General features: G+C 46.9%; 1 protein-coding gene across 2 annotated transcripts in view; it reads right to left on the minus strand.

Moving 5' to 3' along the window:
• Nucleotides 1-14,193, minus strand: part of UBE2L3 (ubiquitin conjugating enzyme E2 L3) — a 57,251-nt gene extending 43,058 nt beyond the window's left edge. The window contains exon 1 of one of the 2 annotated variants that reach the window (XM_045065269.1): nt 14,044-14,193. In XM_045065269.1, the coding sequence (XP_044921204.1) occupies nt 14,044-14,070 (27 nt within the window). In that variant the 5' untranslated portion in view covers nt 14,071-14,193. The remainder of the gene's footprint in view (nt 1-14,043) is intronic. The other variant, XM_045065270.1, reaches the window with a different exon arrangement.
• Between the last annotated feature and the right edge of the window lie 100 nt (nt 14,194-14,293).

Raw genomic sequence — 14,293 nt, forward strand, 5'->3', positions numbered from 1 at the left:
GAGCAGGCTTCCCAGCCATGGCAATTGGTAAAGGAGAAAGAGAGCAGTGCTTCTCCAAATGAAGTCCATTTCTGATCCCAGAGGTGGATCTCAATGTACTGAGGGATGCCAAAAGAGCATGGGCATGCTGCCCAGCTCTTCAAAAGGGGAAAAGCCCACTGCCTAGACTCTGCCCAGAGAGCTTGATGCCCATCCCAGGCCAGGGTGCGGCAAGCTCCAGAAACAGACCACAGATTAATAGCTCCGAGAAACTAACAGGAGACAACCCTGACCCCAGCAGGAGCGGGCTACTCCACATCCCACAGAACCTTCAGCTCATCCCGGAAAAGACAGCAGGAGACAGCTATACACAGTGGGCTGTCACAAAACTACAGTGTGTGCATCTGAGTTTGGGCAAAGTATTTAAGGAAGTCTTTTTTTCTTCTTTGGAGATCTATGATGGGCAACCATTCAAAATCTTCCCAAACAACCATTCAAAATCTTCCCAAACAACCCTCACACAGGACCTGAGAACCCTTCACAAGCCAGTGATTCAAAACTAGCTTGTGACCATGGTCCTCTTTAAGAAATCCATACGGGGGGCACCTGGGTGACTCAGTGGGTTAAAGCCTCTGCCTTCGGCTCAGGTCATGATCTCAAGGTCCAGGGATCGAGCCCCACATCGGGCTCTCTGCTCAGCAGGGAGCCTGCTTTCCCCTCTCTCTCTCTGACTGCCTCTCTGCCGACTTGTGATCTCTGTCAAATAAATAAAATCTTAAAAAAAAAAGAAAGAAATCCAGACAGAAATACAGAGGAAAAATCAGCTGTGAAAGCCAGGGCTGCTTCAGATGTCAAATCAGTGCTATGGACAGCAAGTCACAAGGTAGGGGGTGCTTATATAGTTTTAAAAAGCATATTCGATAGCATCCTGTAATTTCTTATCTGTTGACTGGAAAAGAGCATACTGTACCCCGAAAGCACACAAAAAGTAAAGCTGAGTGCCATCTTCTTGGCTGTTGAGATGAGGTTAGAAGAGCAGATAAGTACTACTCTAGTAACCTGGAGGTCAGAGCAAGGGAGGCCCAAGCAGGCAACAGCAGAGGGTAATCAGTTCATGGAAGGGAAGCGGTCAGGCCCTGGAGAATGGGGGAAAAAACCAAACCATTGCAGAGAAGGGAACAGGTGTGTCCATGTGTTAGAAATGTATGCAAAGCCCCAGAAGGAAGAAATCACCGGGTATGTTTGGGAAGCAACTGGGAGCCAAATCTGGCTCAAGTGTTAACTAACACTGGGGGACTCTCAATCAGGCGGCACCCAAAGGCCCCAGGAGAGTTATTTAATACTCATATGCAGAGAGATGGGACAGAGAAGGAGGGTGGAGGGAGAAAGCCTGAATCATGCCTAGGCCTCATTCTAGAACTGCAGGATCAGAATCTCCAGAACAAGGCTGGGCACTTGTGCCAAGAAGTCCCCCAGTAACACTGAGGTGCACGCCCGTTTAAGAACCACCATACCCGGTGCTCCTGGACTCTGTTGGTTAAGCATCTGCCTTCGGCTCAGGTTATAATTCTGGAGTGCTGGGATCCAGTCCCACAGAGTCCCCACATTGAGCTCCCTGATCACTGGGGAGTCGGCTTATCCCTCTACCCTTCTCCTGCTCATGATCTCTCTCTCTCTCCCCCAAATAAATAAATAAAATCTTAAAAAAAAAACAAAAAACAAAACAAAAAAAACACCATGCTTATCCAATCCCGTCTTTTACAAAGGAAGATAACTGAGGCTCTGATTAATTCAGTGTCATTTCCATGACTAGAAATAAGCTCCTAAAAGAGCTAACACCTCCCACTGAGCCAGGCACACAGAAGCAGTGTAAGGAATCCTTTTTACTGCAACAAGTCTGTGGTAACAGAAACCTGGAAATCTTTCTAACTTTTTTTAAAAAAAATGAATGCTTACTATGACTTACATTGGTTACTTTACTGTTCTCTGTTCTGAAGCTTCCTATAGACAAAAAATTCAGTATATTGCAATCCCCAACCATTCTCTTCAGCACTACTTTTATATATTATACAGAGAAACAATGTTTTGATTTGACAAGCAGTTGCTTCAACAGCTGTCAAACTGTCATTGGACTAGAAAGAGCAGAAGCCCCTGGAGCTGGACAGGCCTGAGCTTAAGCCCCTGCCCACCCTTCATTCCCCCTGAAGCTCCCAGCCTTCCAGTAGTCTCATCTGAAAAACAGGAAACCAAATTCATAGGGCTCTACTGAGAATTACAAAAAACACTGTAGTGCTTAACACTTAGCACCCCTCGTAGATATTCAATTAATGTTAGTTTCATTCCCTTCCATAATTATATCACAGTAGTTCTTAAAATCCAAGACAGTGTTGAGGCACCAACACATATTCCCTCCTCTACATAACAGGGAATAGACCCGATATGGCGTTAACAGCCTATGACCAGAACTCAAAGGATCTTAAATTAGAAATGACTGTGGAGGCGCCTGGGTGGCTCAATCGGTTAAGCATCTGCCTTCAGCTCTCCCCTCAGCTCTCTGCCCCTCTACCCTGCTTGTGTGTGTGCATGCCTCTCTCTCAAATAAATACGTTTTTTAAAATATTTATTTATTTATTTGACAGCATGCATGCGCATGCAACACAGCAAGCATGTGCAGGACACAAACAGGAGCGACAGAAGGAGAAGCAGGCTCTCCACCGAGCAGGGAGCCCAATGCAGGGCTCGATCCCAGGCATGACCTGAGCCAAACACAGATGCTTAACTGACTGAGCCACCCAGGTGCCCAAATAAATCACCTTAAAAAATAAGTTTGTCGGGGCACCTGGGTGGCTCAGTGGGCTAAAGCCTCTGCCTTCAGCTTAACATGACTGAGGGTCCCAGCCCCATGGGGCTCTCTGCTCAGCATAAATCACTACTTGTGATCTCTGTCTGTCAAATAAATAAATAAATTAAATTAAAAAAAAAAAAAAAAAAAAAAAAAAAAAAAAAATAAGTTTGTCATGTGAAAGAAAGGAAAGGAAATGAAAGAAAGAAGGAATATGTTTATAGTTGTTGGCACAAAGCTTTTCCAGAAATGAACTGATCAACTTATCTCAATAAAAGAAAGAAAAGGAAAGGGAAAAGAAAAGGAAACGGAAAAAGAAACACAGGCAGAGGGGTTGCTAAGAATACATCACCACCACACTCCCCTTTGTAGGGCAACAGCTTAGTGTCATCATCCCCTTCAAAATCCCAACAAAAAACAGGAATGTGTTGGGGTGCCTGGGTGGCTCAGTGGGTTCAAGTCTCTGCCTTCGGCTCGGGTCATGATCTCAGGGTCTGGGACCAAGCCCCTCATCGGGCTCTCTGCTCAGCGAGGAACCTGCTTCCTCCTCTCTCTCTGCCTGCCTCTCTGCCTACTTGTGATCTCTGTCAAATAAATAAAATCTTTTTTTTTTAAATGTGAAAAACAGAATGATAAAATACCATAGAGAAAGGGAGAGATGCTAGGGAAGAGGTGGTCTTTTAGGAAAGCAAGGTGTTTCTGGAGGTAATCTCCAAAAACAAAGATGCTCCAGAAGATGTGTGCCTTCCAAGTAGGAGATCCACACCCAAAGCAGCCATGTGAAAGGCCAGAGGAAGACCCTGACAGAGAAGCCTGAGCGGTGGTTGGTTACAACACTCAGCAGTATTTACAATGAACAGCACATAGAATAGGGACTAGAAGCTCACAACATCCCTTGGAGGAAGGCACGTCAGGCGTATTAGCTTCACCTTACAGCTCATAAAGCTGATGTTCAGAGATGCCCAAGTCACAGGCCTTTTACAGGGTAAGGCCAGGACTGGAGACCGAGTAGAATCTCTCAGCCACACAAAGCAGTGGGTGAGGGTGGCCAAGCCTTCACTGCAAACAGGCAACGCAGGGCCTCCTATTTCCTAAGCAGGATCCTGGGAGGGCTTGCCTGCTCTGGAATAGCACTCGCCCAAAGTTACAATGACAAAGACATGAAGAGATACAGCTTAGAGACAGATACTGCCCTAACCCTTCACAGCTGGCCCTTAAGTGTGTATGCTGTGCAAGGAATGTTTCTAGGCTCCTCTTGTCCAGGTAAAATGAAACCGGGCAGATGGAGCTGGATGTCTAAGGGAAAGTTACACAAACCTGCCTTAAATCTAAGTACAGCATCACTCTCAAGTACCAGCTCCACAAATGGTAGGACATTAATAATTTGGAAAAAAAAAAAAACTTCCTGCTTTTTTGTGTCATGGGAGCCAAGTAACTACTTTTGACAGAAATGTGCTTTCCAAGCTTGCACAAAGCAACCAGAGGCAATGACGCTAAATCATGACGTTAATATTAAGTTCAAAATACTTTACATCTAAACATAAAGTTTCAAAACCCCCCAAATATGATTCTCTTACTTCAACGAATACTCAGCAAAGGAGGTGGAACCCAAAGCAACACATGAACCCTTGCATGGGTCAGCAGTACTCCATCTTATACTTAGTTATTATGACAACTAACGTGCTCTACTCCTATCATAACTCTACAAAGTAGTCATGAAACTACATGAAATGAAACTACAAAGCTGTTTCATTACCCTGTTGCAGAATCAGCACACTGAGGCTCAAGGTGATGACAGAAACAAGTCCGTGGTAGAAGTGAAGATCAAAACTCGCGTCCCTATCATTCAACCACAGCACCACTAGAGCGGTGGGCCACTGTCAAGAGGTCATTCTAAGAGGACATTCTGAAAAGAACATTCAGAACAGGCTTATAGGAACGCACTGCCCACACACCTCCAGGTGAGCGTGGCTGGGGCCCCAGCTGAGTGGGCTCTGATGTCAGCTCCACACACAGTCCGCTTCTGGATGTACCGTGCCCCTGGAATAGGTTTCTGTCCCCATCTGAACATGGTTGTACCTGGCATTCTTGACCTATGCCACACACTCCAAAGTCCAGAGCCCCAGCACGAGTGACTGGAATGAGAATCCCGTGTGTAAAATACCTGGCAGGTCTCCTTCTGTAAGGTTAGCTTTCCTGTGCTGAGTTTTCTTAATAAGAGGTACACTAGTATGAAGCAGATATTTTACAAATCATGTCAGAAGGGACTCAGAGGCTGTTCAACTTCTGAGTTGTACCCATTCTCCAATTCTGTGACAGAGTCAGGCAGCATCCCCTCTCAGAAAGACAGAGCACCACCATGAGCACTGGATTTGACATTACTGACTGCTATGCTGGCAAATGTGCCTGCTGGGCCACGGACTGTCAAAATAGTATTTCACTCCTCTGCTGAACTGTGCTGGTAAAGAAGTAGAAACAAAATCTGACAAGATGATGAAGTACAGAAAACAATCATCAACACTGATCCAAAAATATTAAAAACTGAACAAAACCGGGACACCCGGGTGGCTCAGTTGGTTAAGCATCTGTCTCCAGCTCAGGTCATGATCCCAGAGTCCTGGGATCGAGCCCCACTTCAGGCTCCCTGCTCAGTGGGGAGGCTGCTTCTCCTTCTCCCTCTGTCTGCCGCTCCCCCTGCTTGTGACCTGTCAAGTGGATAAACAAAACCTTAAAAACAAACAAAAAAAATTGAACAAACCCAAACCACCACCTAACCTGAAATGAATTCTCCTCCTATCCACCATGTCCCTCCTTCCTTAAAAACCAAAAGCAGGGGTGGCTGGGTGGCTCAGTGGGTTAAGCCTCTGCCTTCGGCTCGGGTTGTGATCTTAGGGTCCTGGGATCAAGCCCTGCATCGGACTCTCTGCTCAGCAGGGAGCCTGCTTCCTTCCTCTCTCTCGGCCTGCTCCTCTGCCTACTTGTGATCTCTCTCTCTGTCAAATAAATAAAATCTTAAAAAAAAAAAAAAATCAGGGGTGTCTGGGTGGCTCAGTTGTTGGGCGTCTGTATTCAGCTTGGGTTGTGATCCTGGGGTGCTGGGACTGAGAGCCCTACATCGGGCTCCCTGCTCAGCGGGAAGCCTGCCTCTCCCTCTCCCACCACCCCTGCTTGTGTTGTCCCCTCTCTTGCTGTCTCTTCCTCTGTCAAATAAATAAGTAAATAAAATCTTAAAAAAAAAAAAAGCTGCTATGGGAAGACCCTAAGAGCAGGGAGGCCTGGGCAGTGAGTGTGCCAGGCTCCACTGTAAGCCTGTGAGTGGTGCCCCCCAAGCCTGTCAAGGGGACCTCTTTAAGCTCTGGAATTTTAAACAGACTGCACAAAGGGCCAGGAGGAAAAACAGAACAACCACCAGAAAGAAGCAACCTTCCTTAACTTTCTGCTTCAGGGCTGAAACAGAAGACAAAAAGCAACAGGATTATTTCTGGGACTGCAACTACTTATTTGAGAGTTTCCTTCAGGGCAGCTCCGTCGGTGGAGCTTCCGTCTCTTGATTTCAGCTCAGGTCATGATCTCAGGTTTGTGGGATCGGCCCAGTGTCAGATTCTCTCCCCTTCTCTCCCTTTCCTTGCACATATGTTTGCCCTCTCTTACTCTTTTAAATAAATAAAATCTCTTTAAAAAGAAAAAAAGAGAGAGAGGGGCACCTGGGTGGCTCAGTTGTTAAGTGTCTGCCTTCAGCTTGGGTCTTGATCCCGGGGTCCTGAGATCAAGACCCACATCCGGCTCCCTGCTCAATAGGAGGCCTGCTTCTTCCTCCCCCACTCCCCCTGCTTGTGTTCCCTTTCTCGCTGTTTCTCTCTCTGTCAAATAAATAAATAAATAAAATCTTTTAAAAAGAGAGAGAGAGAGAGAGTTCCCTTCAAATTCCCATCCCCTACTCCCAGCTCAGCACCATTCAGCACCTTGAACTGCACCTCGGCTCATCTTTGGACACAGTGACAGTCATCGCACTGAGCATAATACATGCAGGACAGAAAGAAATAATACAAGGGTGAGATCCTGAGATACTGGGAAGACTAATTTTGAATTCAAGAGCTTTTCAATTTTGCTGGAAAAAGTATGTATTTTTGAACAAAGACACACAAGTTCACATAGCTGTCTCAAGAAACCTCTTGCTGGGGGGCCTGGGTGGCTCAGTGGGTTAAGCCTCTGCCTTCGGCTCACATCATGATCTCAGGGTTCTGGGGTCGAGCCCCGCATTGGGCCCTCTGCTCAACAAGGACCCTGCTTCCCCCTCTGCCTGCCACTCTGCCTACTTGTGATCTCTCTCTGTGTGTCAAATAAATAAATAAAATCTTAAAAAAAACAAAGAAAGAAAGAAACAAACAAACAAACAAACCTCTTGCTAACCCTAAGGAACAGGTTACTTCAAGAGGCAGGAGAGAGGGGAGGGTAAGAGAATGGGCTCTGCCTCTGGTGAGGTCGTGTCCTGGCATGCCACCCCTACCTGGCCCAGCCCACCTGTTCAGCACTGAGCCCTCTCCTCCTGCCAGGGTGCTCTCCTCACTGTCCTGGGATGTGTCTTGCTGACTCTCAAAAATAATAATAATCTAGGGGCGCCTGGGTGGCTCAGTAGGTTGGAGCCTCTGCCTTCGGCTCAGGTCGTGATCCCGGGGTCCTGGGATCGAGCCCCACATCGGGCTCTCAGCTCCGCAGGGAGCCTGCTTCCTCCTCTCTCTCCCTGCCTGCCTCTCTTGCCTACCTGTGATCTCTGTCTGTCAAATAAATAAATAAAATCTTTAAAAAAAAAAAAAATAATAATAATAATAATCTATACGTACCTCACACTTAGGATATGCTAAGCATGCTCCAGAACACATGATACATACTAATTTATTTCACTTTCACACCAGATGAAGTAAACGAACACACAGAGATCAAGTAACTTGCCCAAGTTCCTCCACTAAGATGTGGCAGGCCTAGGATATGCAACCTCCAGAAGCTCTTTTAAAAATATATATATCGGGGCGCCTGGGTGGCTCAGTGGGTTAAGCCTCTGCCTTCAGCTCAGGTCATGATCTCAGGGTCCTGGGATCAAGTCCCACATGGGGCTCTCTGCTCAGCAGGGAGCCTGCTTCCCTTCCTCTCTCTCTGCCTGCCTCTCTGCCTACTTGTGATCCCCCCCTCTCTCTCTCTGTCAAATAAATAAATAAATTTAAAATATATATATATATTTGGGGGGGCGGCGACCAGGTGGCTCAGTGGGTTAAAGCCTCTGCCTTCAGCTCAGGTCATGATCCCAGGGTCCTGGGATCGAGCCCCGCATCAGGCTCTCTGCTCAGCAGGGAACCTGCTTCCTCCTCTCTCTCTCTGCCTGCCTCTCTGTCTACTTGTGATCTCTCTCTGTCAAATAAATAAATAAAATCTTTTTTTTAAAAAAAAAAGGTTTTTTAACTTATTTATTTGGCAGAGAGAGCAGGAGAACACAATCAGGGGGAACAGGAGGCGAGGGAGAGAGAGAAGCAGGCTCCCCACTGAGCTGGGAGCCCAATGCAGGACTCGATTCCAAGACCCTGGGATCATGACCTGAGCCAAAGGCAGACACCTAACCAATTTAGCCACCCAGGCACCCCTCCAGAAGCTCTTAACCAGTACACCGTATTCTTCCTCTCAATAGCTTTGCCCCGAATGAAACACCCTTTCCTCCCCCATTTTTCACTGAGGTGAGGGTTAGGTTTATCTAACAGGACAAGACTGGCTAGAGGAAACCTGGAGGCAAAAGCTCTCACAGGTGAGCAGCCTGTGCGTATGGAGAAAAGACACACAGAGACCAAAGATAAAGGCCTACTTCAGCAGAATCTGGCAAGTGGCTAGATGAGGGAAGAGGGGGTGAGGTGGGCTCCCCCAGGTTCTTCCATGGGTGACTGAGTAGACAAGGTGCTCATTAACTAAGGAAGGCAAGACAGGAGAAGCATGGTGCATGGGATGAGCCTGGACAACTACAGGTCTATGTGCCATTCAAAAGGAAAACTCAAGGTGGTTAGATACAAACTACAGGCTCAGGAGAGGCACTTTTGGGTTCTCTAAGTTTAATCCCTTAGTGTTACAGCAAAGAAAATAGAAATATCTCTTGAACATTTAGTGGTACTTTTCAATGGAATATGACCAGCTGACTTGGTACAATACAATGCTAATGTGACAAACTCTCGTTAGAGTTGTAACAAAATCAAAATAGGTCCAAGTACCCTGAGACAAGCATTTTTGTTCAGTGCGGACCTTGAGAAAAGATCGCAAATGTTAGGGGCGCCTGGGTGGCTCAGTGGATTAAGCCACTGCCTTCGGCTCAGGTCATGATCTCAGGGTCCTGGGATCGAGTCCCGCATCGGGCTCTCTGCTCAGCGGGGAGCCTGCTTCCCTCTCTCTCTCTCTGCCTGCCTCTCTGTCTACTGTGATCTCTCTCTGTCAAATAAATAAATAAAATCTTTAAAAAAAAAAATCGCAAATGTTGCAACAACTAAGTAAACTCTCTTTCCCAAGGCCTGTCCCAATTTTCTTTTAATGTACAATGAGGGTCATTAAGGGAAGCTGAAACCGTCCCAACTTACTGAGATTTTACACTTATGATTAAAAAAAAAATGCTTTTCTGAATTCCCCAAAACCCTGTGGATTTAGGACATTTATACTGGCAGAGCATCATCTGGAAAACTCTCATCTTCTGACACACACAACCCACCTACCAGACATGCTCACTGCTCTGTTGTGTTAATTACCCAACTTCAGAGAACATAAACTTGTATTCAAAACCAAACCAGTTTATTGCCTATGAATTCCAAGGAAAGAACTGTTATTTAGTGACTCCTCCTACTTATTCATGTGTAATTATGGATTGAGAGAAAGTACACCAATACAGAGTTTTAACTGAACATTTTTTTTTGCAAGATTTGAGGGAAAGAGAGAGCAAGCACGTGCACATGAAAATGAATGGGGGGAGGGGCAGAAGCAGAGAACCCCAAGCAAACTCCCTGCTAAGCATGGTGTCACCACAGAGAGATGATCCCATGACCTATGAGATCATGACCTGAGCCAAAATCGCTAATCAGATGCCGAATGAGCAACCAAGGCACCCCGACTGAACATTATTGAAAATGCATTAAAACGCTGCCACAAATCTCAATTCCTTATCTCAACAGTTACACCATAATAACTAATAAAATATCACCCCGCCCTTTTTAAATCTTAAATCTACAGAAGAGCCCTTGTGGGGAGAAACTTAGCTGGAGGGCCCTTAGGGGAGATGTGTGCAATTCAGAGGCTGAAAAGAATTGATCAGACTGCATCAATTTCCTCAACCACACCTACAGGTTTCACTTTTGTAGCTATTTCCCTTCCTGATAGAAGCAATGGTTACATTCACATTGTTGCCATCAATGCTGAATTTGCTGCTTGCAAATTAAAATGTATTTAATGTTTTATTAACATTGTAATTCCTAAAAAGTGTTCTGAAAAAGGCTAATCCTTTTGGCAAGTGTGTTTTTTTTTTTTTTTAAGATTTTGTTTATTTGATAGAGAGAGAGTACAAGCAGAGGGAGCAGCAGAGGGAGAGGGAGAAGCAGGCTCCCCGCCAAGCAGGGAGCCCAATACCAGACCTGATCCCAGGATCCTGGGATCATGAGCTGAACCAAAGGCAGGATTAATCATCTGAGTCACCCAGACGCCCTGTATTTTTTTGTTTGTTTACTTATTTATTTTTTAAAGATTTTACTTATTTATTTGACAGAAATCAAAAGTAGGAAGAGAGTCAGGCAGAGAACAAGAGAGAGGGAAGTAGACTCCCTGCAGAGCAGAGAGCCCCGATGTGGAACTCAATCCCAGGATCCTGGGATCATGACCCAAGCTGAAGGCAGAGGCTTTAACCCACTGAGCCACCCAGGCATCCTGTTTATTTATTTTTGAGAGAGAGAGTGGGGAAGGGACAGAGGGAGCAGCAGACTCCCAGGTGAGCAAGAAGCCAGACATGAGACTCCCAGGACCCTGGGACCACGAAAAGCACGAAAGACAGAAGCCTAACCAACTAAGTAAGCCACCCGGGCACCCAGAAAATGATTTTTAAGTTAAAGACTTGATCATACTCACCTTGCCTAAAATAACTTCTCAGCCCAATATATGCAAATCAGTCTACTTTTAATAATGTATCTTATACTATCTGCAGACAGTTCATTGTTACAAAGAAATCTTTGTGAGTGTCCTGGATAATAGTTTTTGAAGAAATCTAAAGTTCTTTAAGATGTAATTCATTTGATTTTTCAACATGTTTTTTTCATCATCGAAAACGCCTATTTTATTTCCATGTATTTATCGACATGCAACAATAATTTGGGTTTTGTTTTTTCTTAAACTAAACATTTTAAACTCTGACCCTCAGAGCCAATGACCTGCATCATGTAACCAGCATTCCTCTACTGAATTGAAAAGAATTTCCATCCACAACTCAAGAAACTATATAGTCTTCCAGGTACCCTTGGAGTAAGAAAAAGACATGGACCTTGGGATTTGAAGGTAGGGAGATTTAACATCTTACCTCTTCCCACCCTGGTCAGATAGCAACTCCCCTTAGGTAACACTCAACCTATCAAAGCCTCACAATTCTCTCACTTGTAAAATAAAGACAGCAATATGCTAATTCTAAGAGTTATTGAAAAGAATTAATGTAAATGACCTAGCACTTAAAAGCACTCAGTTAGGGGCGCCTGGGTGGCTCAGTGGGTTAAAGCCTCTGCCTTCCGCTTGCTCGGGTCATGATCCCAGGGTCCTGGGATTGAGCCCCGCATTGGGCTCTTTGCTCTGTGGAGAGCCTGCTTCCTCCTTTCTCTCTCTGCCTGCCTCTCTGCCTACTTGTGATCTCTGTCAAATAAATAAATAAAACCTTAAAAAAAAAAAAAAGCACTCAGTTACCGTTACACATTTTCTCTAAGCTCCAATTTTTTGGAAATACAAAAATAATCTAAAAACCAGTTAATTCCCCTTCTCAGAACCTTGGAAGCCTGGGAGCCCCAACTAGGTCAACTGGGGTAGACTAGGGGATACCCTGCAAGGATGAATTAGGTCAAGATTCCTGTCCTTGAAGAACTCAAAACCCAGTAGGAAATGCAAGTCTAACACAAATCTGATTGGGACAAAATCTTAAAGAGAAACATAAAGTGCTGTGGTCACAAAAAAAAGGAACAACTTATTCTGAAAGGGATGGGGGCAAAGGCCTGACAGAGTAGCTGGCATTGGAACTGAACCTAGGATTTCCCTGGAAAAGAGAAGCAAGGGAAAGGCAGCCTTTCTCGAAGACCAAACAGCAAGTACAAAGGAACACCACATAGTGACTGACTGAGGAAGAGCAGGGGGCTCTGGAGTCAAACAGATGTGAGATTACAGCTTACCCTCCCAAACTAGAAAAACTGAGGCAACCCAACCAATCTCTCAGCATTCCATTTTACCACCTACAAAATGGGAATGTTTACTTTTCAAGGATGATTAAACATGATTATGAATGTGAAGTACAGGGCTGCATAAAGTAACAGCTTAAAAAAAAAAGTAGCTACTATGATTTGCAAGGGTAGTGGGAAAGTAAGGGACTGGAGGGGAGGCTAAACAGATTTCTGCCAGCCTAAGGAGGGTCTTTTGCGACAAATAACAAGTTAGGATTAATTGCTGAGGACAATAAGATCACAAAGGTTTCAATAGGAGCGAAAGGATTAAATATTTGCTTTAGAAGAAGAACTTTGGTGTCCAAGAAGTGGAGTCAAAGAAGAGTATGGACTTGGAAAGGCATCTGAGAGATGAGAGTATGGATTCTGGTAATTGCGTTAAGATTAGGAAGGAAAGCACACTCCAGAACTCCCTCTAAAGTAAAATCCCCAAGTCTTAATGGGTGACTGCAGTAGGGTAGGGAACTAAGTGAATAACAGTCCTCTCATCTGGATGACTGGTGGGTAAATGGTGGTGTCTTCGACAGAAAAAAGATGAGGAAAAGTCTGGAATCTGCTGACTGTTCTTTTGTGCCCACTTCCGATCCACTTTTATGAAGTTAAATGTCGTTCCCAGCCCTTAGTGAACAAAAGAAAGGAAACGTTCCCAGGGAGGGAGGGCCCAAAGGCTGTGACTCCAAGTTCAATGTCTAGTTCCACCGAGCACTGCTCTACCCAAGAGGAACCCCAGCTTTTTATCTCCTCTCAGGAAATCAGCTCCTAGGTCTTTTTATTTCCGGCCCCGTGCAACCCGGCAGCACTATCCGGGCGCGGACTCACAAGTCTTGGCGAGGTCGGCTCCGGAGGACGCCGGCAAACATACTCCGGAGAGAACTAAGCCAGTTTAGCATCTGTATTCCCCACCAAAGGAGCCACTTAGCAAAAAGGCACCCCGCTGCATGCAAGATACAAAGTACCAAGTTATTTTTATAAACTTTGGCCGATTTGGGTTCGAACGACTAAAGCCAACCCCTAAACCACCCCCCAAAATGGCACTTTTGCTTCGGCAGGGAAAGAAGATCCCGATGATTTTAAGTGGTAGGTTGAAAAGGAAACGGGGAAAGAGAACAGCGCCGCGAATGCGGCCGACCCCACGCCTTCCTGGAGTTGGAACTTGCCGGCTGTGTGACTCTGCAGTCACAAGGCGACAGTTTGCTAGGACCCAGAGCAATTTCAAACGACCCACCAACAAACTGACCTAACTTTTGTCGCCTGGCCTCCTCCTTCCTTCCCCAACCCGAGCCTCCCAACCTCCTAGCCTCCGGAGCTCTAAACCCGGCGCGCTGCGGCCCAGGGCGGGGCGACTCCGCGGCGCGGGCTCCCGGTCGGAGCTCCGGCGCTCGGGCCTTCCCCGCGGGCGCCCGGTTCGGGACCTCCCGGCGGGGTCCCCACATCAACGCCGCCCCCGGTCCGGGGGAAGGACCGCGAGAAGGACCTGGCCGGGTTCCGGGCAGAGGGCGACGTGAACGCCCCGGACCGGGCGGAGGGGCCAGCGGCAGCTCCCAGCGCGGCCTGGCGCTCCCGCCCAGGCTGCGGCCTAGGCGGCCCCGTTACCTCCTTATGCCTGTGTACGGTCAGAGGGGCGGTGGGGCCACACAGGGACGGGAGACCGAGCGGCGACGCCCCGAGGAGTCCCGCCCGCCGCGGGGACCCCCGGCCCGGGACGCCGCCCCCCCCACCCGGCCGGCGCCGGAGAATGGCTTTTACCTTCATCAGCCTCCTGCTGGCCGCCATCTTGGATCTGGTGCTGCTGCTTTCCCAGAATGCATCGCGGCCCGCCGGGCGGCTGGAGCCCCCGCACTTCCTGGAGCGGGGGAGGGGCAGGCGGGGCGCTCCCCCTGCCCCCACGTATGAAGAGCCTACTGTGTGCCATGACGATGCTGGGCGAACACAGATGAATGGAACCCGCAGACACCTTGCCTTTACTGAACGTCCCATCCGGGGGTGATTACAAGGT

The sequence above is a fragment of the Mustela putorius genome, unplaced genomic scaffold (assembly GCF_011764305.1).
Source record: "Mustela putorius furo isolate JIRA1106 unplaced genomic scaffold, ASM1176430v1.1 tig00003858_pilon_pilon_pilon, whole genome shotgun sequence".
In the NCBI taxonomy this organism is placed as follows: Eukaryota; Metazoa; Chordata; class Mammalia; order Carnivora; family Mustelidae; genus Mustela; species Mustela putorius.